Source organism: Mustela putorius, unplaced genomic scaffold (genome assembly GCF_011764305.1).
Source record: "Mustela putorius furo isolate JIRA1106 unplaced genomic scaffold, ASM1176430v1.1 tig00000145_pilon_pilon_pilon, whole genome shotgun sequence".
Lineage (NCBI taxonomy): Eukaryota > Metazoa > Chordata > Mammalia > Carnivora > Mustelidae > Mustela > Mustela putorius.
The window spans coordinates 2662693-2688820 of record NW_025421294.1 but is presented as its reverse complement, the minus strand read 5'-3'; the positions used below and the strand labels follow the sequence as shown (position 1 = coordinate 2688820).

The following is a 26128-nucleotide window of genomic DNA, read 5'->3' as shown; positions in this document are numbered from 1 at the left end:
CACAGATACTTTCTCATTTGGGCGGCTATTTGAACATTCCATGCAGAAGGCAGATGACAGACTATCTGGTGAGTAAATGAATCAATGGGTGAATGTCCATATGCCATTGACCTTAAGTTATTTCCCTGGAGATCTGGAGGCGATTTGTTGGGCAGCCCGTTCACGGTCATTTATTATGTGCTTACTGTATGCCAGGCACTAGGCAGGATGCTGGGGTCACCATCATAAATACAGTATCTTCACTGCTTCCTGTGAAGCTCAAAACCTGGTAGAGGGAAGCAGGGTGTATGAGCGGAGTGCCTCTCCGGCTCTGAGCAGTACTGTGCCTGGAAACATGGGGAGGAGCCTGCCTTCACTCTCTTCATCCCTTTTGTGTCACTGCCCTTTCTCGGGTGGCTGGGGCAGCATTGCCCCCCCCCCCCCATTGTCAGAGCAGGATCAGGGTCTGGGATCTCATTGACAGGCCCCAGCGCAGGATACCAAAGCTGCGAGACCCCACCCCCACCCCTGCCACAGTGTTGGTCTCTGCGTCACCAGACCTCTTCTGGCTCCTTCCTCCCACCCCTTGTAATTCCCGTTGCTCTGTCCACACCCTCACCTCTGACTGCACCCTCACCTCTGACGTTATTTGCAAAGGGACGTGGATTGGATTATTCCCCTTGGTCTTGACATACTTAGATAATAGAAATTATCATCAAGTGCTTTAGGTTTCCGTGTTTATATACTAAAATTTTTATTACCCATAATGTCACTGAAATATGCCCATGTGTGGTCATCACCCATGTAGTTCAAAGTAACTTGGGTGGAAGAGACTTTGGTGGTCAAATCTGGAGACCTGACTCCCCTTTATAACATAATCTCTGGGGGCAAATGCGTTCCGAGTTTTGCACAACCAACTTAGAAGTGAGCTTTGGAAATGTCATCCCCATGTAAGCTGGCTTCTTGCGCTGATATATAGCCATGCTAGGAAAGTTTTGTTAGCGCTTAGGTGTCCCCAGACTTCTGTGCTGCTTGGAGATTTTGAATGGACTCTCCTGGAGTTCTTGAAGTTAATCATTCATTTTCCAAACCTGCTTACCAGAGCCACTGAGCTAAAGGGAACCTAATTCATATCCAAAAAGGTCTTTGTAAGTCAAGAGTGTGTGTTTACCTTATATGCATATTACTTAAATTAACCTGGTGCTCCAAGAACTTGTTGCCTTGTGACTCTCCAAGGGAGAAGGGAATTGTGGGGAAATGATTCATTTCCTGACACAGTAATCAGCACTTAGCTATTAAAGATTTACCTTCAAAACCTATCAGCACACAATGGGTTACTTCTGTTGCTTTCAGATAAGGATTCCATTTATGCTAGGATTTAGGATTTGGTGGGGGGCTACAGGGTGGTAGGTGGTAATGGTGGTTCTGTTGGCTAACATTGACTTTGTCCTTAAGAAAGTTAAAATTCCTGGATTTTAGATTTGATTTTAAAATAGCTATCTAATAATGTAGAGTGGAAATGTATTCTTGATAAATAAAGCCTTTGCAACACATCCCTGATTTTGTGCTGTGCTTCAGTCAGATGACTCAGATTCTTGGTTCAGAAGATAAAAGGTGTCAGCTGTTTCTGAGTTGGTTTTTCAATGTACTTTGTTATATTAAAAAAAAAAAGTAATAATTTTACTAATGAGCAGTCTTTATGAGGCCTAATAGTCCTCCAGGTTTTTACTTGTTGGGCAGAAGTAAGGGGACTGGGCCTTTGTGAGCCATTGACTCACACTCATGGGAAATGCATAAAAATGTACTAAAGTCGGTCTCCAGGTTGGGGTTGGGTTGTGCAGAACAGGGGAGTTCCTGTAGGGCTGGATTAATCAGCCACTGATTTCTGTGGGTAGACCCAGCTGCGAAAAGAAGGAAACTGCTTGTGAGCTGGAACTACAGCTCCTGTCCCGGTCTTTCTTTCAGGCCATCCAGACTTTCTATTATTAGTCCATTCTTCAGACTTCTTAGGTTTTAGAATCCGTGTTCATAGGAGAGTACCCAGTTGACAGTGTAGAGAGAGAGGGAGAAAGGAGTGCACTGTGTGTCATGCATGGAAGGACTCAGATCAGTGCTGTAGGTTCCAGCTCAGTTGGGAATTGGTGGAGCCTTGGCTGTGTGCAGAAGGAATGGCTGACCTTGGAGATGTTCTGGTTGGATCATGAGGCTGGGCTTGGAAAGCCCTGCCTCAAGTTCACTAGCAGGAATGAGGCAGAATTCACGATTTGATGTCTTGAGACCTTACCGTTTGCCAAAGTGTTGAGCAATCCTTCACATCTCCCCCATTGAACTGAAGAGTTCGGACTCGTCTCCTGGTGAGCCCAGTGCAGATGAGAAAGGTCGGCCACTCGTGTCTCTTGTTTGAGAGTCAAGACTGACGTGCTGAGACTAAGACCTAGACCATCCTAGACCACTCCGGACAGTTGTCCCAAACCCAAGGATCACCAGAATTACAGGCTCAAGTCGGGCCGACTTGAGGAGTTTGTGTCTAGTGATGGGCAAGTACCTACATGTGTCTTTCATTATTCCGTTGCCTGAGGAGACGCTGTTTGAGTTGGCAGAGACACTTACTGAAAGCTAAGCTTGTCACTAGTGAGATTACTGATTTCACCAAAAAAAAAAAAAAAGCATCAAATGCCAAGGGAGAGGGAGGAGAGAGTGTAGCATTTAAAAATGTGGTGAAGCCATCAAGTTAACAAGAAAAAGTAGAATAAAATGTGGTTTCAATTTGCTGTACTGGGCTTGGGATGATAATGTTTCAATAGTAAACGGGAGGGAGGGAGTGTGTGTGTGTGTGTGTGTGTGTGCGCGCACGCGTGCACGTTCTGAATTTCAGAATCCTAGAAGGCATTTAGAAGTTTTAATTTGTTTCAGTCCCGGTGTCCAAACTCTGACAAAGGCACTGGGTGATGATCAGAATGACGGTTTGCACATCGCTAGGCCAGAGGTCCCCTGCCTTTTTTGCGGGAGAGGAACAACTTTTTATTTCCCCTGAGCACGGAGTCCTGGGGCAGGACTGCCCGGAGTCCCACACCTTACCTGAGTGACACCCCGCTGCCATCCAGTGGCCGCTGTCCGTGCAGCACTGGGCCTCTGAAACCGGCCGTGTCCTGCTGTCCACCTTTTTGCAGCTGAGCCTGCACCGTTGTGCTGCTCCTAATCTTGTTTTTTTTCCAGACGCCATCTGACACAGTATTTGATGAGGGAAATGAACTGTATGTCTGGCTTAAGTCATTCAGGGTAAATGTGAGCTTACTGACCTTGTCCCTGCTTCCTGGCGGTATGAACTATCATATGCATTACTGTCTTTCCCCCTAAATTAGTAATAATATGTATGGGTTTTCCTTGAATGTTTTTTATTTTTTTGACTAAAGAATTAATGGTCAGTGGTATTTCTGCTTGTTAGAGCTTTCATTTAAAGTGGGTCTTCACTTCTGTCTTTGTGTTTGTGCTTTGAACTGTGGTTTCCCAGTTTCCAAGTATGTTTCTTGACACTTACCCTACATCTCAGATGAGAATTGATGTGTCCCGTAGGGCCGGAGCTGGACTCAGAGAAAGAGCCAGCCAGCAAATGGAATAATTCTGTCTTGTGAAAGGTTCCAGCCCTTTTAAACTAGACTCAGAGAAATAGAAAACAAATATTCTTGGGAAGAAACTGGGTTTGTTAGGACTTGGCTAGAAATTTTAGGAAAGGAAAGAACATTTCCTCTGGCCTCAGGAGCACATTCAATGTGAAATATAACTGTTTTTAAAAGAGCTAACCTTAAATTTATCTTTGGGTCATATATTTGACTTGAAAATAAATGGATCTAGTCCTTATTAAAAAAAAAAAAAAAGGTTCAGAATCCTCTTTTTAATAAAATGATAGTCCAGAAAGTTAGGCAAGATTCTCTCCACATTAGCTATTAACTGAAAACAGCTGGGACTTAGAGAGGTGTTTGCAAATATCTACCATGAGATGGGAGATTGGTGAAATGTGGTACAAGTTAGTTCCAGCTGCACACATTTGCCTTATTAGAGCTCTTTATGGTAAATGAAATGCATGCTTCATACATACTTCATTGTTGTCGTGTTCTCTCAGCACTGGACTAAGCAGGTGGAAAGTTGATTTAGTCAGAGGGATTACTGAAAACAATGAACTGTAAACCCATCTATATCCATTCCAGGAGCTATTAAATATCTACATTGTATCTTCCCATGAAACCCGCCCCCCAACTTTTTTTTTTTTTTTTTTTTTTTTTTTTTTTTTTTTTTGTATTTTTACGACCTTTCCAGAGTCTTGAGTGATTTGTGTTTGCCATTTTGGTCTTAAATGTGGGAAATAAATGTGAGCCTGCATGCTTGAGTATTACACAAATCAGTCGACCAGTCTGTGTTAGAGCAAACTTCTGAAGGTAGCTCTGTGAATTCCCGTTCTTGTGGCACTGTCAGCTATTTGAAAGCTAGACCAGGAGAGATTTGTTGCTGAGAAAAAAATCCTAGATCTAAAAGTCAATGTGTAGATGTTTCATTGGATTATACAGTCAAGTCTCTTCTCTTGGAGCTGGCCCGAATGGACCATTAAGTGTTTTCGTTAGTTGTCATTTGTAACTTATTTTTTGCAATTTTAATGTGATTTAAGAAAAGCCACCCTTGGAAGTGCTAGGGTATGGTTCGTATCTGTAATTATGTTTATTTTAGGTCTTAAAACTTCATCTAATACAGGGGAATGGGTTGCATGAACAAAGTGTTGCTTTTTTTGTTTTTTTATTTCAACAAGGCAAAGTAGTATCTTAAATCAGGGTTTCCTGAAGTTCTGGAATCTTATTCCTAAATTTTCCACTGGGTAACCTCAAAATCCTTCTCTTGCCTTTGTCCCTAGTTGACACAGATCAGGCCACGGTTCATGCCACAAACAGACCTGATGCTGCTCTGTGGCTAACTTGGTGGGGAGAGAAATCCTTCAAGGGAAATGACTCTGGAACGGCCTGAAGCTTTAGTCACTGGGTTGCTACAGAAGCTTCTTAGCGCTTAACTTCTGAGATTTTTAAGTGAGTGGTAAAATTTAGGAGCATCTAATTTTCTAAAACTACCTAAGGAGAATCGTCTCATCCCCTGATTTACAAAGTAGTCACTCTTTAGTCCTTGTGGAATTTTTGTCCAATAAAGATTTACCATGCGACAGATGTGGAAGAAATAACCCACTCTTACTCATAAAGGAAAGTTAGTGTTGTACGGGAACAAATGGAGAATTCAGGGCTTCTCCAGGGTCTTCGGCTGTATTCATTCTTGACCAAGCTATATGCGAATAGCATCTTTATCTGCTCAGCCTCTGGTTCAGCCACATCTTCTACTTCAGCAGGGGGTTGGTAAACAATTGTCACTTGTTAGCCACTTCTTCAGGATCCACATGCACCAAGCATTCATTTGAAGCCATGCTCTGTGAACAAGTCCTTGGGGGAAGTGGGTTAGTAATTTTATGAAGATCAGGGGACAGGGGGCGATTGGGAAAAACGCCTAAGCTTGCTTGGCGTGAGCTGCATCTTTATTTTGAATGGCGGCTTCACTGCTTTCATAGTATTGTTTTAAGATCCTAGCTCTCACTGCTCGTCTTGGGAGGGAATCAGAGGGCCAATGTAAACCCAGTGGCTGTGAGTGTCAGTGTGAAACAGCGACTCTGTCTAGAATTGATTTTTCTTGTAATAGATTATAATATGCACGTTCATGAATGTTCCCTTGTCATGGGGAGCACTGTTTATGCTTTGCACAATTCCCTAAAAGCGGTGATTGATTGGAACCTTAGTCTGCAAGACATTTCACGTTAAAATGCTGATAGCATCTTTAAAAACCACAAAGACATGGGCTTTTTGCAGGCTTGATAACCAATTGCCTTTCTGGTGTGGTTTTATTCTCTTTTCGCTGAAGCACCTGCTTGCAAGTGGGAGGGACACAGAATTCATAAGGACGTATTCACAGAAATTTTTAAAACCAAGTATCTGTTTGTTCAAAATAGCACATCCTTCAAAGCAATGTTGATGACCCCAACTACATGTTTTCCTGTTCTTTAATGTGAACAGCCAGAATTTATTAACCTGTGTCTTTCTCTGCCTTGACCACCCCCTTTTCTTGCTTTTCTCTTTAACCAGTTCTCTCTCTCTCTCTCCAGTTTGAAGATCAAAAAAAGGAAAGGTATAAAAGCATTTTGTCATCTAAATGCAGAAATTTAAGGTATTATTGTGATGTTTGTTAATTTTACTGTTGTGGTATGACGTTGGTGTTGGTGGTTTTTGAAGTACACACAGTGAGCATGGTTGGTGTCCTCAGTGATCATCTAGTCTCACTCAGCTTTGCAAAATCGACTATTGACAAGAGCTTTTTATGATCTTAATGAGACACATTCTGATGACTAATTCACAGCAAAGTACTAAAGAGCCATATATATGTGGGTGTGTGTCTTCAGAGAAGATTATGCCTGCAATTCTATAATAAGACAGATGTGGCTAGAGATCCTTTTATTTTTTTTTTTAAAGATTTTATTTATTATTTATTTGACAGAGATCACAAGTAGTCAGAGGCAGGCAGAGAGAGAGAAGAAGGAAGCAGGCTCCCCGTTGAGCAGAGAGCCCGATGTGGGACTCGATCCCAGGACCCTGGGATCATGACCTGAGCCGAAGGCAGAGGCTTTAACCCACTGAGCCACCCAGGGGCCCCGGGAGATCCTTCTAAAATCAACCCTGTGCTTCTGTATGATAACGCATGAAACTTCCCTGGTCATTCCCATTTCATTGTGATCATTGGTCTGGCCCTTCTGTGACTGGCTGGTGTTTGAGTCTGCGGGAGATCAGAGAGACCACCAGGCCTCGGAACAATCTCATGGATCAGGAAGGAGGATTAGCAAGAAAGTGAGATGATAGAGAAAGAAGAATATTGCCAAATTGGGGGAAGGGTTTGGGAAAGGAAGATGGAAATGCTCAAGAGAAGTGTTCTGTTTCTCACTGTAGCCTAGGCCTGGCTCTTTCTCAAGGGTCATTGCATTCACCGAGCCAGCTGTAAGTAGGTGACCTGCCAAGCCAGGGTCATGGTGCCCCCCCCGCCATTCCCCCCACGTGTGCTGTGGTTGAGAGCCTTCTCCTCGGGGCCTAGGTACAGGAGGGAGTGGCAGCGTGCTTGATGGGGGCCTTTTCAGCCACTAATGTGAGATGTACCACCACGGATGTAGGGTGCTGCGTGGGCCACAGTGTGAGGTGGGAAAACCAGAAGAGGTGAGAGCCACATGGCCGGGTAGGCCTAGCTCACCTCCACTTCCTGTTCCTTTACCCTTCAGCATTTTGAATGAAACGAAGAAGTAAAGGGATTCCTAATGCAGTGAAATAGAGACAGATGGGTAATAGAGGCTGACTCCTCATTGAGAGGAGCCACAGACTTCCCTCTGTCCCTAGATTTTACCTCTTCCTGTCTGTCGAAGAGCCTGGTGAAAGGCAGCTAGAACCATGAGAGAGTAACCCTCACTAACACAGGGCTAACACCTTCAGTGATTCTACCATGGTCCCTTTCTGCTTGTGGCTTATTGTCTGATGAACGTTTTCAGAAGGAGTCATACGATCATGACCGTCAGTGAGGAGTGGGGAAAGGTGCCTACTACGTTTGTTATACTCTGTTCTGCTAATGCTTCTTCCTGTGTCCTGCAAAAGAGTGCTGTCCTTTGTGGAACAGATTAATTAACCTTTCCAAACATTCACTGTATATGGTCTGTTGTTTGGGTTTTTGTTTGTTTGGGTTTTGATATTTCCAACACCCTAATGTTTTTTTGTTCATCAATAATCTCTGAAGTATTCATGTATTATATTCAAGTACCAGGCAAGGAAAGGGCTATTCCTTTTGGGTGTTAAAATCTTGATGATAATTCCCTCAGAGCTTATATTCAGTATTGTTGGCAGAAATATATAATGTAATTGTTCAGTTATTTATTTATTTATTTTCAGAGAGAGAGAGAACGAGCACAGGTGAGAGGAAAGGGGCAGAGGGAATGAGAGAGAATCTTACGAAGGCTCCTGTGCGGAGCCTGACTCGGGGCTTGATCTCACGCCCCTGAGACCATGACCTGAGCCAAGTCAAGAGTCCAGTGCTTTAACCAATAGAGCCACCCAGGCGTCCCTTTTACTCATTTATTTTCAGACAGCAAGTTCAATTCACAATATTCGCAGAGCATTTGAGAAGATCTTAGAAATGATAACTCAGTCCATGTAGTTTATGTCCAAGAAAACAAAGGTCCAGAAAGACTCAAGTTCGAGAAGTCCCAACCCCTGTTCATGGAAAAGCTTCCCTGTGTCAGGCAGTGCACAGAGCACAAGGTGCGGGGACGAACACCCGTGCTCTAGGTGCCTGCTCGGGAAGCACCGCCCTGTGGCTGGGAAAAGAAATGGACATATCATTTGAACTCAGGGCACAGTACTTGTAAACTAATTGTACTTTCATTTACGTTAAACTTAATTAAGATCTCTTAATTAAGAATCTCACGTGGGTTATAGTCTGTCATAAATCTCATCTTCAAGTGGTTCTCCTAGCCTAAGAATTCTTGAGCAGTTTGGGAGAAATGGACTCGTTCCTCAGAGCATTCAGTCAGCAACATTCATTGAGCACATCCTCTGTGTCCTGGTGATGAGGGTTTGGGACACATTCTGTGAGTGACTTCCAAAGCTTACATTCTCTTGGCGATCTTGAGCCTCCTTCCTGAAACCCTGGTTTACATCCAAAATTAGTCTGTCTTTAGCTATTCGGTGCAGGCAGGGCGGACACATGTTACCGACAATGCACTTCCTCCTGAGAGCCAATTTCCTGGGTATCGTCATCAAGTAGCACCTTACACCGAGGTTTGACCTGCATAGCTAAGTGCTAAAACCATTGAACTTGACACGTTGAAAGCAGCGTCAAACTCTCTCGAGATGCTAGGTATTTCATAAGGGCAGGCTCTTTTAATTGTCTCCTTTGAAATTCAGGCACAGTGACAGCCACGGCCTTCAGACTCAGGCCTTCTCCCAGAAAGCGCCCAGAGGTCTGAGGAGCTTGCTCTAAATCCACATTCTTGTTGCCTTACCTAAATAATAATATTTGATTCAGTACCTACCTTTTAGCTCTATATAATGTTATCCTATAATCTGAGCTGGGAACTACTTCCCACTTCTAGTTTCTACCACTTGTAAAACATTTTACATTTGGGGAAAGGATAATCAGCTTTGACTTATTAGAGAGTTTTTGTTCTGGGTCCAAAGCAGAAGCAGAAATTTGAGCTGTGAAATGCATATCCCCCCCGCCCGCAGAAGCACCAGTTAGGAGCTGGGTTTAAGCTTCACATTTCACATACTTGGAAAGAGTCAAGTTTTTAGGCCTGGGAGCAGGAACATGGGCAGGTGTTGGGAGAGAGATGCTATTGAATGAACGAGACATCACTGCCATTGCTCTAGCCTTGTCTACAGCCCTTTGTCATGCTTCCTTTGTAGTGGGGCTTTGAAGCCCAAAATGTACTTAATATTATTACCAACACAGTTGAACAAAAAGAGTTTCCAAGTTTTTATAAGAATGGATTCGTTAAAGGCCATGTTTTAGAAAGAGGGGTTTATTCAAGACTTTGAATTTGAAGGTATGGGGCTTTAAAAAAAATACACAGCCTTGGGCCATCTTAGCAGAGGGAAAGCAGCCTCAGGCTGCTCCTTCTGCCCATAGGAGACTCCGTGGACATCACTGTCCCTCTGCGCCTTTTATGGTCATTTGTCTTGTAGCCAGTGTTGAACATGTTAATGATCACGAGTCTTATAAATGACCTTATTGAGGCTTACACCATCAAGATGTGAACCTAAGTGGACCGTAGATTGCCTCACTCCCTAGCTGGACTGTGGCAGCCTTTCCCTGATAATGGCACTTCTGTCAGCTGCGGTCAGCAGACTGCGCACGCTGGGGAGAGCTGAAGGCCGTGTCTCCTGGAGCTGTGCTGCCCAGTACAGATCCCCCAGTCACATGTCACGGTCACACTACACTGTTGAAATGTGGCTCATCCAAACGGAGATGTGCCGGGAGCGTAAAAGAGGAAATAAGGAATGTAAACTATCCCATTGATAACTTCTATATTGCTTATATGTAGAAATGATCATATTTTGGATAAGTAGAGTTAAATAAAAGACTACATTTTCTCCTGTTTATTTTTACCCATCATGTGGCTACTAGAAAATCTTAAATTAACATGTAAGGCTTAGCTTTGGATCGCCTCATTACGGAGTACTAAAGTCACTCTTTGGCTCTGAAATTCTGGTATGCATTCTGCTTGGTGACCATTTCTGTCAATTCTGGTGGGTTTCTTATTCATGTGTATCTCTGTCATTTCTTCCAAAATGAATGATCATCTGGTAGAACATAGGACCATGGAAATGGTTGGTATCACACTGTTTTTCAAGGATTTGAGACGTGGGTCATCACCATGACTGGCACATTCTGCCCTCACTTCGCAGGTATGTTCAACATCTTGTAGAATGTCACAGAATTGGAAAAAGACAGTAACTAGAGAAATGGGCCAGTCAAGGAGCAGAGTGGTGTTGTTCTGGAGCTCTCAACTTTCCACATCTGTTCTTGAGCTGGAGAACTCTTCTTTTTCTAACTTTGTTGTCTGGCTCTAGGCGGTCCCACCTGCCAGGATAGTGGACTGTGCTGTACCGAAAAAAAAAGATGAAATCTTTAAGGAAACTAGGTGCCCTAAAGGAACCCAGTGAGATAACATTCCATTAGTAAATAAGGATCCCTTAGAGGGGAGCAGCCTTTATGTCTAAACCTCTGTCACTTAAGTCCTGGCTCTGACGGGTACCGCTGTGTGAGCCTAGACAAATCACTTAGCATCTCTGAGCCTCAGTTACCCTTGGTCAAATGGAGATGAACTCTGTGGATAGAACCTGCCCCATAATGGGATAATTTCATTAAAACAACTTAGCACAGTACTTGTCATATACTAAGTGCAACATGGTAAGCGCTAGCCATTATTAGCATCTTGGTAAGGAGAGCCTCGGGTATGAAGGGCAGCCTTTGGTGTCTTTCTTCTGATCTTGTTTGATTTGGGATCGCCTCTTACTACCACATGTTTGAGAATGTATCACCTTCCTAAGGACTGAAAACTAATCCCCTCAAAAGGAAATGAATAAACTTAACAAAGATTTAGGTTTTGGGGAACAGAGCACTTTCCTCTGAGTATCATTACTTCTCATTAACCCCTTTACGTGTTTAATCACAGACATTTGTAATCACTGACCATGTAGATGGGGAGCCCCTTTTGCACGGACCCTCCTTCCTATCTCCTAGAACCCAGCATGTGTTGGTCAGAAATTCCAAAATGTTAAAAGGGGCTGGATTTAAATTGGAAACTGAGGAGAAGAGGAGAAAAAACTATCTGTAGGAGAGATCAAAGGGGAAGTGGAAAGAGCCAGGGCCCTTAGATTCAGATGGACGTGGGTTGTTGGTGTCTGCTCTGCCAGGCACTGAGCAAGTGATCTTGTTGTAGTCACCTAACCTCTCAGTCCTTCCCACATGCAAAATAAGACTGATGTCCTTGCCAAGGCTGTCAGCGTGACTCAGGGAAGGAAACCAAGTGACTCGAGCAGTATCTAGGCCACTGACTGCCGTCCCTCCTTCCCTTGCCTTGGCCTGACTCATATGTTGCTCTCAATTTCTTGGTCTCCACACCCATTCCTCCAAATCGTGATCTATAGAAACAGAGTAGAAATTGCATTCTTTGATTTGTAGCAGTCATGACTTTGGAATACATTTAAGAACACACAGTAAGTTGTCTTCTGTTAGATCTGTATACAAGTTGGAGAAATGTTTTACTTCTTTTGAAAGTGTTCATGCTGACAAAGTGAAAGTTTGTATCTCAGTTGAAAAGCCAACCTCAGAAAAGTTTCCCCACCCCTTGTCAGAAATTACAGGTTAAGGTAGCCCAATGAAATATAATTCAATTTTGCCATTTTTGCTTTCTTTTAATGCATTTAGTTGACTTTTTTTCCCCTGACCCACCCCACCCTTATTTGAGGTAACTTTTTTTTGCCTGCTGCCAACTCCAGCCCTCTCTCTCCTTGGTGCCCTCCTGTGATTTTTGTCAGCTACGTGATGCAACAACATAATGACTGAAGAGAATAAGATTATTTTTAAAGTAATTCATGTTGAAATGTAATTCAGTGGTTTTATGTTGGCCCTGTGATTTCCTCGACTTTTATCTTCCAATTACAGATTTAAGAACTAGAAGTTATTTTAAGATTATTTAGCTAAACCTTATCACATCACTGTTAGGTGAAGGCCCAGAGGTATGAAATGTTTTCCTCAAAGTTCCCAACCTGTCACTGACAGAAGCATCTAGAACTCATGTCCTACCTCTTGTCTGCCGCTGAACAGTGGCTTTTCGGTTGTTTATGGTGTCATCCAGTAATAAGCATAGATAAGGCATCTAGTAGTAGGTTTTTTTCCTTTTAAATAGAAGTCACAGAAAGGATGCAGTGTGTTATAAAGCCCTTTCTAGTTTCTTCAGGAGATTATATACAATGGCCCTAAAAAGTATTTTACGGAGTAAAGTGGATCCGTGAATCTTTTGGAATAATGCAGAAAGTCACCAACAGGGGGAAACCTAGTACATCCTTTTGGATTAACTCACTTAATTTATAGCCCCTTTTTTAAAAAAATGACCCAGGCTCCTGTTGAAGCCAGCAAAAAACATCTGTTGTTTTATTTATAGCCCCAATTTCTAAGAAGCATATTCTATAGCAGATGAAAAAGAAGTTGACAGCTCATAATTCATAAAGTTACTGAGGCCTAATCTGATAGAACAAAATGTACAAAACTCCCTCCTGTGGTTCAGGCCCTATCACTTCCCTTTGAAGCGAAGGCAGAAGTGGTGCAGGAGGGAGAGGCAGGGCGCAGCCTGTCACTGTTGCTAGGACCGCGGTGGCTCTGAGACAGAACTTGGAGAGGCACAGGCGCAGTAGTCAGCAGCGGCTTCCCAATCTGGGGTGTCCCCCAGGGCACTTTTTCATGAACAGCATCACAGTCCTATCCATAATAGGTGACCCACACTGTCCTGACCATCCCCACTCAGGCCGGGGCAGTTTTAGTGTGAAATCTGCAAACTGGTACAGAGTATTGTCTGTGAAGAGTCCCAACTGTTGGTTACAGTCACTGACCGAACAGTTCTGTTTCTGGGTCCTCCTTAATTTTCTACTTTACTCCTCGTCTTTGATCAATTCGCTCTGGCTTATGTGACGTAGCCACTTTTCCCCTGACTTGGAAGCAGTTATCAAATGCACCCACTCCTCAGATATCACACATCTGTATGGGTTGGGGTTTTTTAAGCTTATTTCTGAGAATCCTCGTGGGAACATGGTCAGACTTCTTTCTGTAATTGATATGTATTTTATATTTTGCTTTTGTTCTGTCTGTCGGGCCTCCTGTATATTTAAAACAAGGTAGATGGATATGACAAAAACACGTGTGTGTGTGACAAAGTACTATGTATTCCCCTGGCTTTTTTGAGAGTGTAATGATAGAGTCCAACTGCTGCCCAAATTGCCCCTTCTAAAACGGGTATCCTCAGATGGAAAATTGCAGCCGGTGTAAGTTCCTGGACTTCTGTAGCTGAGAGGTGAATGATCTCTGGCTCACTTCCGCAGTGATCATAGTATACATTCTGAGGTAGGGAGACTTTATGGCCCCCCCAGAATGAATCACATTTGTCTGAGCTAGTAAAAGCGTATCGTTTCATTTTTATTTTTTATCCTGGTTGCTCACATAATTATTAAGGGTTGTGTGTACTTTTATCTTAAAATTGCTAGCAGTTGCTAATAATTGCTTTATTATAAATGGATACCTTAGTTTCATATATCAGTGATTTTTTTTTAATGTTTTCTGTTGAAAAAAATCTGAACACACATTTTCTTATGTAATTTTTGTGCAGTAGCTGATGGGGAATTCTCTGTTCATTATTTTCTGGCCCCTTGTCTTTTTTTGTCCTTATTTTCGTTTTCTTCCCAGCCCCACAGACAGGTCATCCTTTCCTTTTCTCTCCCTCTATGATCATGAGCACTGCGGCTCCTTTCCTGTGACTCTTAAGTGTATCCTCTGAGGATTTCATTTTGGAATCCTTTGTAATACAAATTAAAACACCTATGCATTTGTCAGTCTTTTGCTGGGGTCTTTCTCCTCTGGATAATTAACTAGAATAGTCAGTCCATCTGTACCTTGCTAGAAGTGATAAGCTAGCTAACTATATTTAGCTGAATAAAACCCATTACATCTTTGGAGAAGAATGTGCTTAGTTTAGCCTTATGAGAAAATATTTAATAAATGCTGTCCTTAAAGTATTTAGCCTGGCCGAGTTGACTGGCAAGGGGTTCAGTCCTGATAAGGTGATGGTGAGAAGCTGGCCCGCCGGCCGGAGCTTGCGTTGAACAAATGCACCTCTTGTCACTAAGGGTTGTCACTGGCTGGGGGTGGGGGAGGTGGGTTGGGGATCCTCTTCTTGCCGTATGCTTTTTGATCTTTATTCTCTTGTCATGGCTTGTTCACCCCCCAGCCCCCGCACGGAGTGGAGTCCTGTGATACCTCCCCCTGAGGAGGCACCCAAGATTCATGGAGTGTTACTGCTGGCTTTGAAGTCTGTCTGTTCTATGAAATCATTCCTTTCCCACTTACTGCTGGCATGACTTTGGCTAATATGCTTAACTCTTCTTAGCCTCAGTTTCCTTACCTGTAAAATGGGGACAATTAGAGTATTTTACAAGGTTGCCCAGATAAAATGAGATCAGGCACACGAAGCACTGAGCACGGTTTCCAGTACTAAGTATTAAATACGCAAGAACTAGCAGTAGTAGAAGCAGTAGCCTCGCTACTACTACCTCGGTGGTAGTAGGAGTGGTCCTTGCAGTTGGGGTAGTCATATTATCTGTTCCTCTCCTCCTAGCACAGTGTAAACGGCTGTGTCCTCTTGAGTGTGGCCCTTCGGGAGAAGCTTTGCTGTGGATGTCAGGGGAACTGGGTGCTAGTGGTCAGCCTGAACTTAACTTTGGGACCTTTATAAGTTGTGACCCAGGGGACCCCTCTCCCCACACACAGCAGTACACAGGTGAACAGATCTCGCTCCTTTGATTTCTAATCAGGTGTGATACCAGAGTTGATGAGATTTGATAGCCAGACCCTCCGAGTCAGTCCTGTCCCCTGCACGACACATGATTAGATGCTAGGCTCCTGGGATCTGGTGTAAGACCAGCCCTCGAAGCCCTGGGCATTTCGGCAACAAGTGTGAAGTACGCCAGTTAACCACCGGGATTCTCTCTCCCTGAGGGATCCGCATTTTCTTGCCCATTGGTGGGCTCACCCTCAGCCCTTGCTACTCCAGGGGTGTTCCAGAGACCAGCAGTGCCAGCCTCACCTGGGGGCATGTTGGATCTGCAGAATCCTCTAGCCCCACCTGGATCCCAATCAGGTTATTGATTGAATCAGGTAAAGTTTAGAAAGCACTGCCCTTGGTGAATATTCTGACCCACAGAAGGTGTTTACTAAATCCTCGTAGAGTTCTATTTGACGTTGATTTTTTTCCCTAGACTTGCAGTTCCTTTGCTTTCTTCGGGTGGAATGCATTGATGTTTCGGTCACCTTGGGCAACTGTGACAAAATACCATAGGCTGAATGGCTTAAACAGCAGACTTTATTTGTTCACCCTAGTTTCCGGTGGCTTGGACGTCCAAGGTCCGGGAGCCGGCATGGTTGGGTCCCAGCCTTCTCCTGGCTTACACCCATTTGCCTCTCTTTCTGTGCTCCTATGGCAGAGAGAGAAAGGGGGAGGTTTCTAGAGTCTGAGAAGGACACTCTCCCCGTTGTGATGGCCCCACCCTCATGACCTCAGTTCAGCCTAATTACCTCTCAAAAGTCTGTCTCCTAATACCGACATAACAGTAGTTAAGGCTTCTTTGTAGGGATGGGGGGAGAGGGTGTGCAAAGCATTTCCATTTGCAGCAACCGATTTCTGCAGCCTCCTTTGAAGCACGTCACCGAAAGAAAGATGGATCGATGGGTCGATAGGTAATGAAACAGATAAACATTGCTTGTGGAATCGAGGAGGAGAATGTATGGGCATTCACTGTACGATTCCTTCAGCGTGTGGGTATGTTTTAAAATGTCAGCCAAACTGCCCAGCCCTCGCTGTAGTTATTAGAATGGAATCTGGTGGTTCTTTTCTCTGATTTCCATCCAGGCTTTGTGAAGAAGCTGTCCCCCTCCCCCATGGGCGAATCTGCCTCTTCGGCAGTTCCTCCCTCTTCTGGCACTTGCTCCTGGGACTCCCAGCGTCCTGCTGTTGCGCAGGTAGTGAGGGTCTAGCCGAGATCAAGATGTTCTTTCAGGTCTCTCGTTGCACCAGGAGTGTCTTCCCAGTTCTCTCTGGCTTTTGTGCCCTCCTGATCAGCAGATCTTTAATTCTTGAGAGACAGGGCTTCTCAGGTTACAAGGGAAGACCCTACTTTATTTTACTTTGAAACATTTTTAACGTGATATTTTCATATGTTTGACTGTAATCTATTACCAGAGGGCAGTGGGAGAGAAGCCAGTGCCCGCAGGTTCTGCTAGAGTCCCTGCCTCCCTCTGGTTACGGCAGGGGCTCTCCTTGCTTTCTCTTTACGGTGTTAATGGTCTGCATGGGGAACGTTTGATAGTGAGGGACTAGGTGCTGCCTTGCGTATTGGGGCAAGGGGAGAAATGAGTGTTATCAGGGTCGCTTTACTTGGCACACGCCAGAAGTACTGTGGCTGCTCACTGGTGGGATCAAGCATCAGATATCTCCTTCTATGCAACACCATTGTCATTGGTCCCATTTAAATTAGGGAGCCTTGGCAGCAAATTCTGGCAAACTTCTCACAGGTTTCTTTCCTTACTGGGACTTCTTGCCAGCTCCTGGGGGCGGGGGGAACAGGTACAAGCCCAACTTCAGGATTATGACCCTGACCAAATGACTTAATTTCTGTAAGGCTAAACTTCCTCGGTTCTGGAGTCTGGTTGATAAGGACGGTAAGTCTTGGACTGCTAGGAATAAAAAAATGGGAAACATGTCTTCCAGTGGGGTGTGGCTCCTAAGGGATGTTCAGCAGTATTCATTCCACACCACACTGTGGTGTGTCCCGTGATTTTTCTCTTCTTTCCTTCCCTTTTGGGGCTTTTCCGTCATACTTCGTAGCAAATCTCTCTAAGCCAACAAACCGAAAGGCCACTTCCCTTACAAATCATTAGCCCCCAAAGTCCCAGGGACTCAACCTCTACATTATTTCCTGGGGTGCAGAAGGGGGAGTCTCTTTCTTCCTCACTTACCTCCTACCCAGCATTTTAATTTTGTGCTATGCTGTATATTGTAATCTTCAAATCAGACTCCAGTTTGGGCAGTAACAACCACAATTAATTAGGCTAGCCTGTCAAAGATTAAGTACAATCTCGCACATGGGTGATCTTCCAACTCCAAGGTTCCGGCTAAGGCCATCCAAAGCAAAGCTGTAACGGCTGCTTATGTTTAGTAAGATCTTTGCCTGCTGTTTGTTTCCTGTACTAGGCTGTGGTCTAGAAATAAAACTAAATGGGCAGAGATCTTAGGTCCCATTCCTTTGTTTTTGAGCTGTGGAGCAGAAGGGGTAAGTGGGAGAAGATGAAGATATTAAAGACTAATTAGTTTAGGGTGTCTGAAAAGATTTGCAAACTTCCTATTTAAATCTGATGACAGATCTTTTAATTCCCACTGACTAGTTATGTCTGTAGTTATCTCTGAAAATATGTAGTTACGGCTGAAGAGTTATTTCCACGTGGACTCCACAATTTTCTTTCTTACCCATACTTTTTTCTCCTCCTTCCCCCCACAAAAGTCCTTGTTTCCACCAAGTTCAGTATCATTCCAACCTCATTTTTCTTTCATGTTCAGAAAACTAAAGTATCATAACTCAAAGAGATTAGTCTTTATAGGCAAAAGTGCAATATACTGAAAATAATGTGATATTTTAGGCATGACTTCTGAAAAGATAATTGTGTTTATATGTTGCAGTGAAAGGCCAGATGGAAATGTGTACCCTCTCAAAATAATTATATTGAGGGGCGCCTGGGAGGCTCAGGCCCTTAAACATCTGCCTTCTGCTCAGGTCATGATCCAGAATACAGCCCTGCACTGGGTTCCCTGCTCAGTGGCAGAGTCTGCTTCTCCCTCTCCCTCTCTATTCTCCCTGCCCCCCTCCCCACCAGCTTGTGTTTTCTCTCAAATAAACAAACAAATAATGTCTTTAAAAAAACGTACTGGGGGCACCTGGGTGGCTCAGTGGGTTAAGCCTCTGGCTTCGGCTCAGGTCATGATCCCAGGGTCCTGGGATCGAGCCCCACATCGGGCTCTCTGCTCTGCAGGGAGCCCGCTTCCTCCACTCTCTCTGCCTGCCTCTCTGCCTACTTGTGATCTTTATCTGTCAAATAAATAAATAAAATCTTAAAAAAAATAAATAAAATAAAAACGTACTGAAAATTCTTTCTGTCTCCATGATAATACTTTCTGGTCTTAATATTTCCTATTACAATTAAAATTCTGTAATAGTGAAAAAGATTACATAAATAATTGTAAATTCATAACAGCTGCCCATTAGTTGGTGCATTCTGCATACTAGGCACGATGCCTACCATGTTTATCTGTATTATTCATTTAGTCCTTTTTGCAGTCATAATTATTCCCATTTTACAGATGGAGAAACTGAAGTTTAAGCTAATTAACATGTCCAGGAATACACACTCAGTAAGTAGCAAAGCCAAGGTTAAATCCGAGGTCTCTTTGGCTTTAAACGTGTGCTTTTAATAATTGCACTACTGTTGATTGAGCAGGTGTGTTCCAGAGTGAAGGAACCCAGCCTGGTTTTTGGCTTTGTTTTAGTTTTTTTAGCTATATCAGCTTAGCCAGCAGTTGTTGGGGTTTTGCCAGGAGAACTTAAGACGTTTAAACGTCAGGATATTAACAATTATGGACATAGGTATGAATGTGCTTACACAAGTTATCTCAGACAAGGACTGGGATTTGTTGGGGTTTTGCCCACCAGATTCTACCTTTTTTTTTCTTCTCCATTTGAAATAATGAGAGTGGTTGTTTCAGACAGAAATAAAGTTCTGATTCAGCAACAGCTAATCGACAAACATCTTGATTTAATATTGACCCACGCCTTGCATATACACTTTCTTTTCTCTGTATTTGTAGGACATTTTAAAAGGTAAGTGGCAGTTTTTCATGTACTTCCAAGCTACTTCCATCGGTAATGAAATACTTGGCTTGGGCCTTCTGTGGAGTCCCAGAATTTCAGCTTAAACTTTCCATTCGTCCCTGCCAGGCACTGACTCTGAAATATCTTGTTTTATGGAGACTGCCTCCAAAAGGTGCAGCTGTGTGCTGGTTTCGTCTTGCACTTTGTAGCGGTGTTGGCAGTGTTACATGTGAGGAATGCCACCGTCTCCCACACACCACTGGGGCCCGAGGACTGTTCGGGCCTGTCCGTGTTCGTGGTTTGGGAAGGGTCTGAGTTTGGAGAGAAGGCTCTCTCCTCTTCCATGTGGTTGGTCGTCACCAGGGTTAGGGTTGAGAAATAGAACTAATGGAAAACACAGCATCTGATGTGTCATCAGAAATTTTTTCTGCAACTAGGGACACCTAATTCATTGGTATTCCTATCAGTGTTGAAGACTGGTTCCTCTTTGGAAACAATACATGTCTTGGCTTCCCCACTTCTAGACCCTTCTGCAGTTCTTTCTTGTCTTCTTTCTCCTTCAGTAATACTAATTTCTATTGATGAAACCTGATCCTACTCAGAAAAACTGGTCTTGGACAGGGGCGCCTGGGTGGCTCATTTGGGTAAGCGTCCAACTCTTCATTTCAGCTCAGGTCATGATCTCAGGATGGTTGGACCAGGCCTTGGGTGGAGCCCCATGTTGGACCCCACACTCAGTGGGGAGTCTGCTTCTCTCCTCCCTCTCCTCCTTCTCCTCTCTCTCTAAAATAAATCTTTTTTTTAAAAAATGACAGAAACTGGTGTTGGACTATAGTAGGTGAATCTGTGTATTCATCCAGATTCTTAAGAGCAGACTTGGCTCTCCAGATGTACACACTGGCTACAGCAGGCTTCAAAGCCAAAAAGTTTTTCTCGTTCAGGTACAAAAATTTGTCTGGAAGATGAAACCCAGTAAGAATGTATATATAAACTTCATGAGGAACATGGTATGTCATTTTGTGTTTTGTACAATAGCCACTATATATGATCTGTATATTCTGTATTTTTTTTATTCTACTGTCTTAGTTTATTGACATGTATGATGTGGGTGCTTCATCATGAATCTTTCAAAGAACAACTTGCCAAATTTGCTAGTGCCTATCAATTGTAATTTCCTGTTGGAATTTCTTAAAATGGAATGTAATGGAAAAGGATATATTAGCCTTCTGTACTTAATAAAATTAGAGGAATAGTTGATTTTAGGATTGTTGAAATAATTAATATTTTGCTTTAGAATAGTTTTTAGATTTTGGTTTCAATGGATCCTGTTGCCTAAATTAGAAAATGTGAACTTTAAAGCCTTCTTGGGTAGGACTTCTTGGTCCCTATGTTTAAATATATGAAAGGGGAAATGGATTGAATCATAGATTTTGTACTGGAGAATAGGAAATCCCTGAATTGTTATTTAAAAAACAAGGTCTTTCCTTTTAAAATTTCTCCTTTAAAAAACTCCCGTTGCAAAACCTTAATCAGCTATAATGATTTGGACATTTGAGTAATACAGCTTTTATCAGTATTAAAAGCTCAGTGGGAAATTCACAGACCTATCACAAGAAGTGTACCTGTACCCTCTCTGTGTACCTCTAGCTTGCTTCTCTGTATTCTGGCATGCTCTGGGAAAAGTCCCAGTGTTGTTGTAGGTACCTGAGGCTAGCATGGTGCTTTTCCAACACTCCATGTAAGTTTATTTTATTTTTTTAATTTTTTTTTTTTTTTTTCGAGAAAGAGTGGGGTGGGGGGCTGCCCGGGGCTGGGGGGAGAGAATGAATCTCAAGTACACTCCACGCCCAGTGCAGAGCCTGAGGTGTGGGGCTCGATCTCATAACCCTGAGATCATGAGTTGGACACTTAACCAACTGAGCCACCCAGTGCCCCTTGAGTTCTTGAGTGAAATACATGATATTCTGTAGCTTGGGATACTGAAGGTAAACTACCATTTTTTTGCCACAGAAACATTTGAGAGGACTGGGAAAGAAGGTTTCCTTTTTTCTTCTTCAAGCCAAAGGGAACAAACAGAGAGGTGGAAACCCCTTTTCTATGTAGTATTTGCCAGCGCAGTCATAAAACAACTGCTGGGTGCATATTTCAATCGCAATTAGGTGAAATCTTTAATTATCAGTTAATTTAACTTTCAAATTCCCCTGCAGAAATGATGGTGTTGATAAGATTCTGGAAGGAGATAAACCTTCATTAAGTAATTCCATTTTCAGTTGCCAACTTTAAAGATTTTTTTTTTTTTTTTTTTTTAACTAAAAGAAAAAAGGCCTGCGTAGTATCTGAGGGCGGGAACAGAGGAATGGGGCCTATTAGTTGGACGAGCGTTGAGTGGCCCTGTGGGTGTGTATATTTATTGGTTAATCTTTAGCTTTTTGTGTCTTGGCGTGTGCTAAGTGAAGACCCATAAGTTTGAGAAGGCTGAGGAGAGACACTACAGTGAATTCTGACTAATATTTCTCCACACCATTTCTCGACCCTTGTTTTCCTCTGTTACATCTGCTGGTGGGACAAGACATGCCAGTTTGTTCAGTGTAGAAGGCATTTATGAGGGAGGACAATTTTTGTGAGCCGATAATCTTCTAAGGCAAAAGGTTTATCAGTTTTTCAGGGGAAATGAAATAATATGCTCTTTCATTTTGCAGTTGATCCTTATATTACAATGCTTCTAATGAAAAAGACTACATGAAACTCGGAAGATGTTTTTGTTTTCAGTGCTTTTCAGATACACTTCACATTATGACATTTAGAGATTTGGGGGATGACGATTTTGGGAGGTTACCCACCTGAATTTGCTTATCACAATAGCGTGTCCTAAAATGTAGTGCCAACCCAAAATCGATGACTAGCTCCATTCCTGGATTTTCTGATTCCAGGGGTTGGTGGTCGTACCTGGGGCTCTGTGTTCCTAGCAAGCGGTCCAGGTGCTCCATAGTCTTGGGCAGGTATGGGGAGCCCAGGGGAGATGGAGTTCCCACTCAGCTGTCGGCATCATGGCTGTCTGGAAAGTCTGGCATTTCTGTCCCTCCCTTAAGAAGTCCATAACATGTTCTGGTGACGTTGCAGTTGAACAAAGTCACCGGGAAGCTGTGACATACTTTTCGTGCCCTGAGCTCAGGTGTCAATGAGCCCGACACCCAAAAGCCCTGTCCCTTTGGATGGCTTTATGGTGGGGTCTTAGTAGCCCAGAGCCAGCTCAGGACTCTCTTGTTTGCTCTTGACAGAGTCTAGCCTCGCTCAGGCTGCAGGACTGTGCGCTCTGATGCTGTGGCCACTGGTGCACACAGCTTTTTCGGTTTAAAGCAGTTAAGAGAATTCCTTTGCTAAGCTGCGGTGGCTACATTTCTTGTGCTCCGTAGCCACATGTGGCTAGTTGACTAGTCACTGCTTTTTTGGGAGAGCACAGCGAATAGGGCATTTCCGTCCTCACAGAGAGCTCTAGTGCACAGTACTGCTGTGGGGTTTTCTTCCCTCCTCTAGCTCTTCTCCTTTTATCCTTACCTCCTTTTATGCTTACCAACTACTGGAGGGTTCCCTGGGCGTGAAGGGCCCCAACTCGGGTTCTGATGGACAGAAGTGGGCCCAGTGGGGAGAATTCAGATAGGAACGAACCTCTTTGTTCCACAGCCGCTTGCCTTGTCCCCTGTGTCCCAGCAGAAAAGAACCCCCTTGGCTGCCCAGGAGGCTGGGTGGCCCACCTAGCAGGGAGGAGGGAGGGGTCTGGGCGGGGACAGGGGCTTGCAGAGTCTGGTGGCTTCTTCCTCAAAGCTGCTATTCCTTCCTTTAAAAGTCCAGGTTGCAGGAGGCCTCTTCTTCCTCTCCCCTTCCCATTCCCTCTGCCCCAATTAAAACCAGGATGGAAAGCAAAAACAAACAAACAAACATAGGTGGCAAGATTACATGTGTCTGTTTCTCCCAGGGCATACTGCTGTGCAGAAGGCTCTTAAACCACAGGGTTTAGGGTTTGTAAAGTGACATAAATCGTGCTTCATTCTCTGAGGTTGACTTTTGTATCGTGACTCTTCTTCTGTGATGACTCTTAGTATTAGGAAGACGGACTTCATTTGAAGTCTGCTTAATGACATAATAAATGCCTTGAATTACGATTCAAAAAAAAAATTTTAGATCTCACTGAAACAAAATTTAAAATATTTCATCTTTCTTAAGTTATATAAACTGCTAATTCCTAGATAGGCTTGCACAGGAATGAACCTGAAGTGTCGAAAACGTTCTGTATTGGTGGCTAATGAGAAGTTCGCACCTGCAGATATTTTTATAGAGACACTCCTTTAGGTGTATTTTGCAGCTTGTGAGAAAAGTGAGGTGAATATATTTAGCTCCCTCTTCTGGTGTATTACGAGATGAATATTTTTACGTAAAATGGCTTTATGGATTTTTAGAGTGAGACTACAGTTATAAATGTGAAGCCGAAGGCCATTATATGTGTCATCCAATTAGTGTCTTCTTGTATCATTGCAATTGGTAAAACACGGAGAGAAAGCATGGAAAAACCATTGTGAAAGCGTCACATTTCTTAAGATCTTAATTGACCAATTACGTGTCAGCAAACAAAGGCTTGGGTGGCAGGTACCACAGGGGCTTTATGTGAACATCAGGGGGCCGGAGATCATTTGCAAGTGTCCTGTGTCTAAATATTTTAAAGTTATAAATCATATTCATGACCTATTGAGTCAAATCTGTCCCATTCTCCTACCTGCACAGTTATCATTATTCAATAATGAATTGAATTTAGGTTTCTTGGGTTCCAGGTTCTGCCCCAGAGTGAGGTGGTGTTGGGCGGGGGCCGGGGGAATGGACCACCACCCCCACCCCCAGCCCAAGCCAGGTGCCTCAGGCCTAGGGGCAAGTCCCAAGGGAGTTTCTGCCCTGGGGAGGATGCACCTGAGTTAGAGGCCCTGAGAGGCCAGTTGGGCAGGGAATTCCTGGGGTTCTAGCTAGGTACTCTGAGTGTGTCCTAGGGAAGAAGCAGGCCTGTCTGCTGGGCCCTCAAACCTTAAGGTACAGAAAGAGGCCCAGCTGGAAGAGGTCTCCAGAGAGAAGCCTTCTTAAGTGCAGGGCCCAGCACCGGGCTCGGTCTTGCTCAGGCCTGAGTTTGCCAGTGTCAGAACTACATTGTTTTGTATTTAAATTCTCTTCCTTGCCATCTCACGCATTTGATTACCCCAATTAAGGATAATGGTAGGATTTTGTTTATTTGCAGCTTTGGCTCTTCCAGATCTCGCTGAGCAGTTTGCCCCTCCCGACATTGCTCCGCCTCTTCTCGTGAAGCTCCTGGAAGCCATTGAAAAGAAAGGTAATCAGCTGGTAGAGGGGCCCTCTTACCTTGTTATAGTCTTATTTCATGGGTGTTGTGATTTACATTTGTCTGTTGGGCATTCATTAAATATATTTCCCTCTCCTTGTGCTAGACACATGAGCTCTTTGTTGCCATGCAGTGGGGAAATAATCTTGGTCTGATTCCTAACCCCATGTTACCATGTACTTACTGTATGGAAACTATTAAATTCTCCATAATTTAATAAATATAATTAACTTGCTCTTTAGGGGCCAGATGACTTTGCCAAAGTTATTGACATGCCAGCTAAGATTAATAAGTAGGAGTTCACTTCCAAGAATATTTGGTACACATCTAGAATAGATATGGGATGGAAGCTGGAATGTCTTTCTGGCAGCAGGCTCACAGGTTCTCCAGAGAGCTGTGTTTTGCATGCTCAGTCTGTTTTGTGTCTTAGGTCTGGAATGTTCAACTCTATACAGAACACAGAGCTCCAGCAACCCGGCCGAATTGCGACAGCTTCTTGATTGTGGTGAGTGTCATGGAACTGGAAAGACAGATGGGAAGCATGGCTGCTCTTACCTTTTGGTCTCAGGTAAAGCACCAAAAACTGGAACGTAACCGAGCAGCGTTCTAAGTTTGAAGGAAGCTCAGAAATCACACCCAGTTCCTTCTGCCCTATTAAGGTAACAGTGCAAACCATCCCGGACCTTTGATGTTTGTCTGCTGAGTTGGGCGTGTGTGCGTGCCTGTCTGCCTGCCTGCCTGCAGGCGTGTGGTCTGACCTCACGGCAAAGAGCCTCTGGGTCCTGCAGGAGTTGCTGAGGAGAGGAATACCCTCTTGGGATTTCTCTGGCTCTGCTTGTCGACCGTCTTTCTCTGACTGTGCCGTTGGCTACAGCTGATTCATCTGGATCATCTTAAAAAATATTTATAAGTCTATGTCATTTAACCGAGGTCTCTTCTGACCCTTTCCATTTTCCTCTCCTTTTTTTTTTTTTTTTAAGATTTTATATATTTATTTGACAGAGATCACAAGCAGGGAGAGAGGCAGGCAGAGAGAAAGAGGGGGAAGCAGGCTTCCTGCTGAGCAGAGAGCCCAATGTGGGGCTTGATCCCAGGACCCTGGAACCATGACCCGAGCCGAAGGCAGAGGCTTAACCTACTGAGCCACCTAGGCGCCCCCTCTCCTTTTTTTACTTTCTCAGTCTTCCTTCCTTTCATGCTTCTTTGCTTTCTCATGCCATGTTTATATTAAGTAATGCCATGATGCTGTTCTATTCAGTGCTGTGCTGAACTCTCAGGGAAGTAGGGGAAGCCTGGTTCATAGCATTTGCCCATTTCCACGGTGTAACTACGCCCACCGTGGTCAGTTTCAGGCTGCCAGTGTGTTATCACCAAACTCCCAACGTGGAAAGAATTGAGCACAGGTGGCCCTTAGAGCAGGCCAGCTACAGTGCACCATTGGTTAAATGACATCAATTAATTCAACTTAGTGGTG

The 26128-nt window shown here is 43.8% G+C and overlaps 1 protein-coding gene across 1 annotated transcript in view; it reads left to right on the top strand.

Moving 5' to 3' along the window:
• PIK3R1 (phosphoinositide-3-kinase regulatory subunit 1) overlaps positions 1–26128 on the top strand; it is an 85392-nt gene that overhangs the window by 33098 nt on the left and 26166 nt on the right. The window contains exons 3-4 of the mRNA XM_004764510.3: positions 24553–24645; positions 25085–25159. Coding sequence (XP_004764567.1) covers positions 24553–24645; positions 25085–25159 — 168 coding nt within the window. The remainder of the gene's footprint in view (positions 1–24552; positions 24646–25084; positions 25160–26128) is intronic.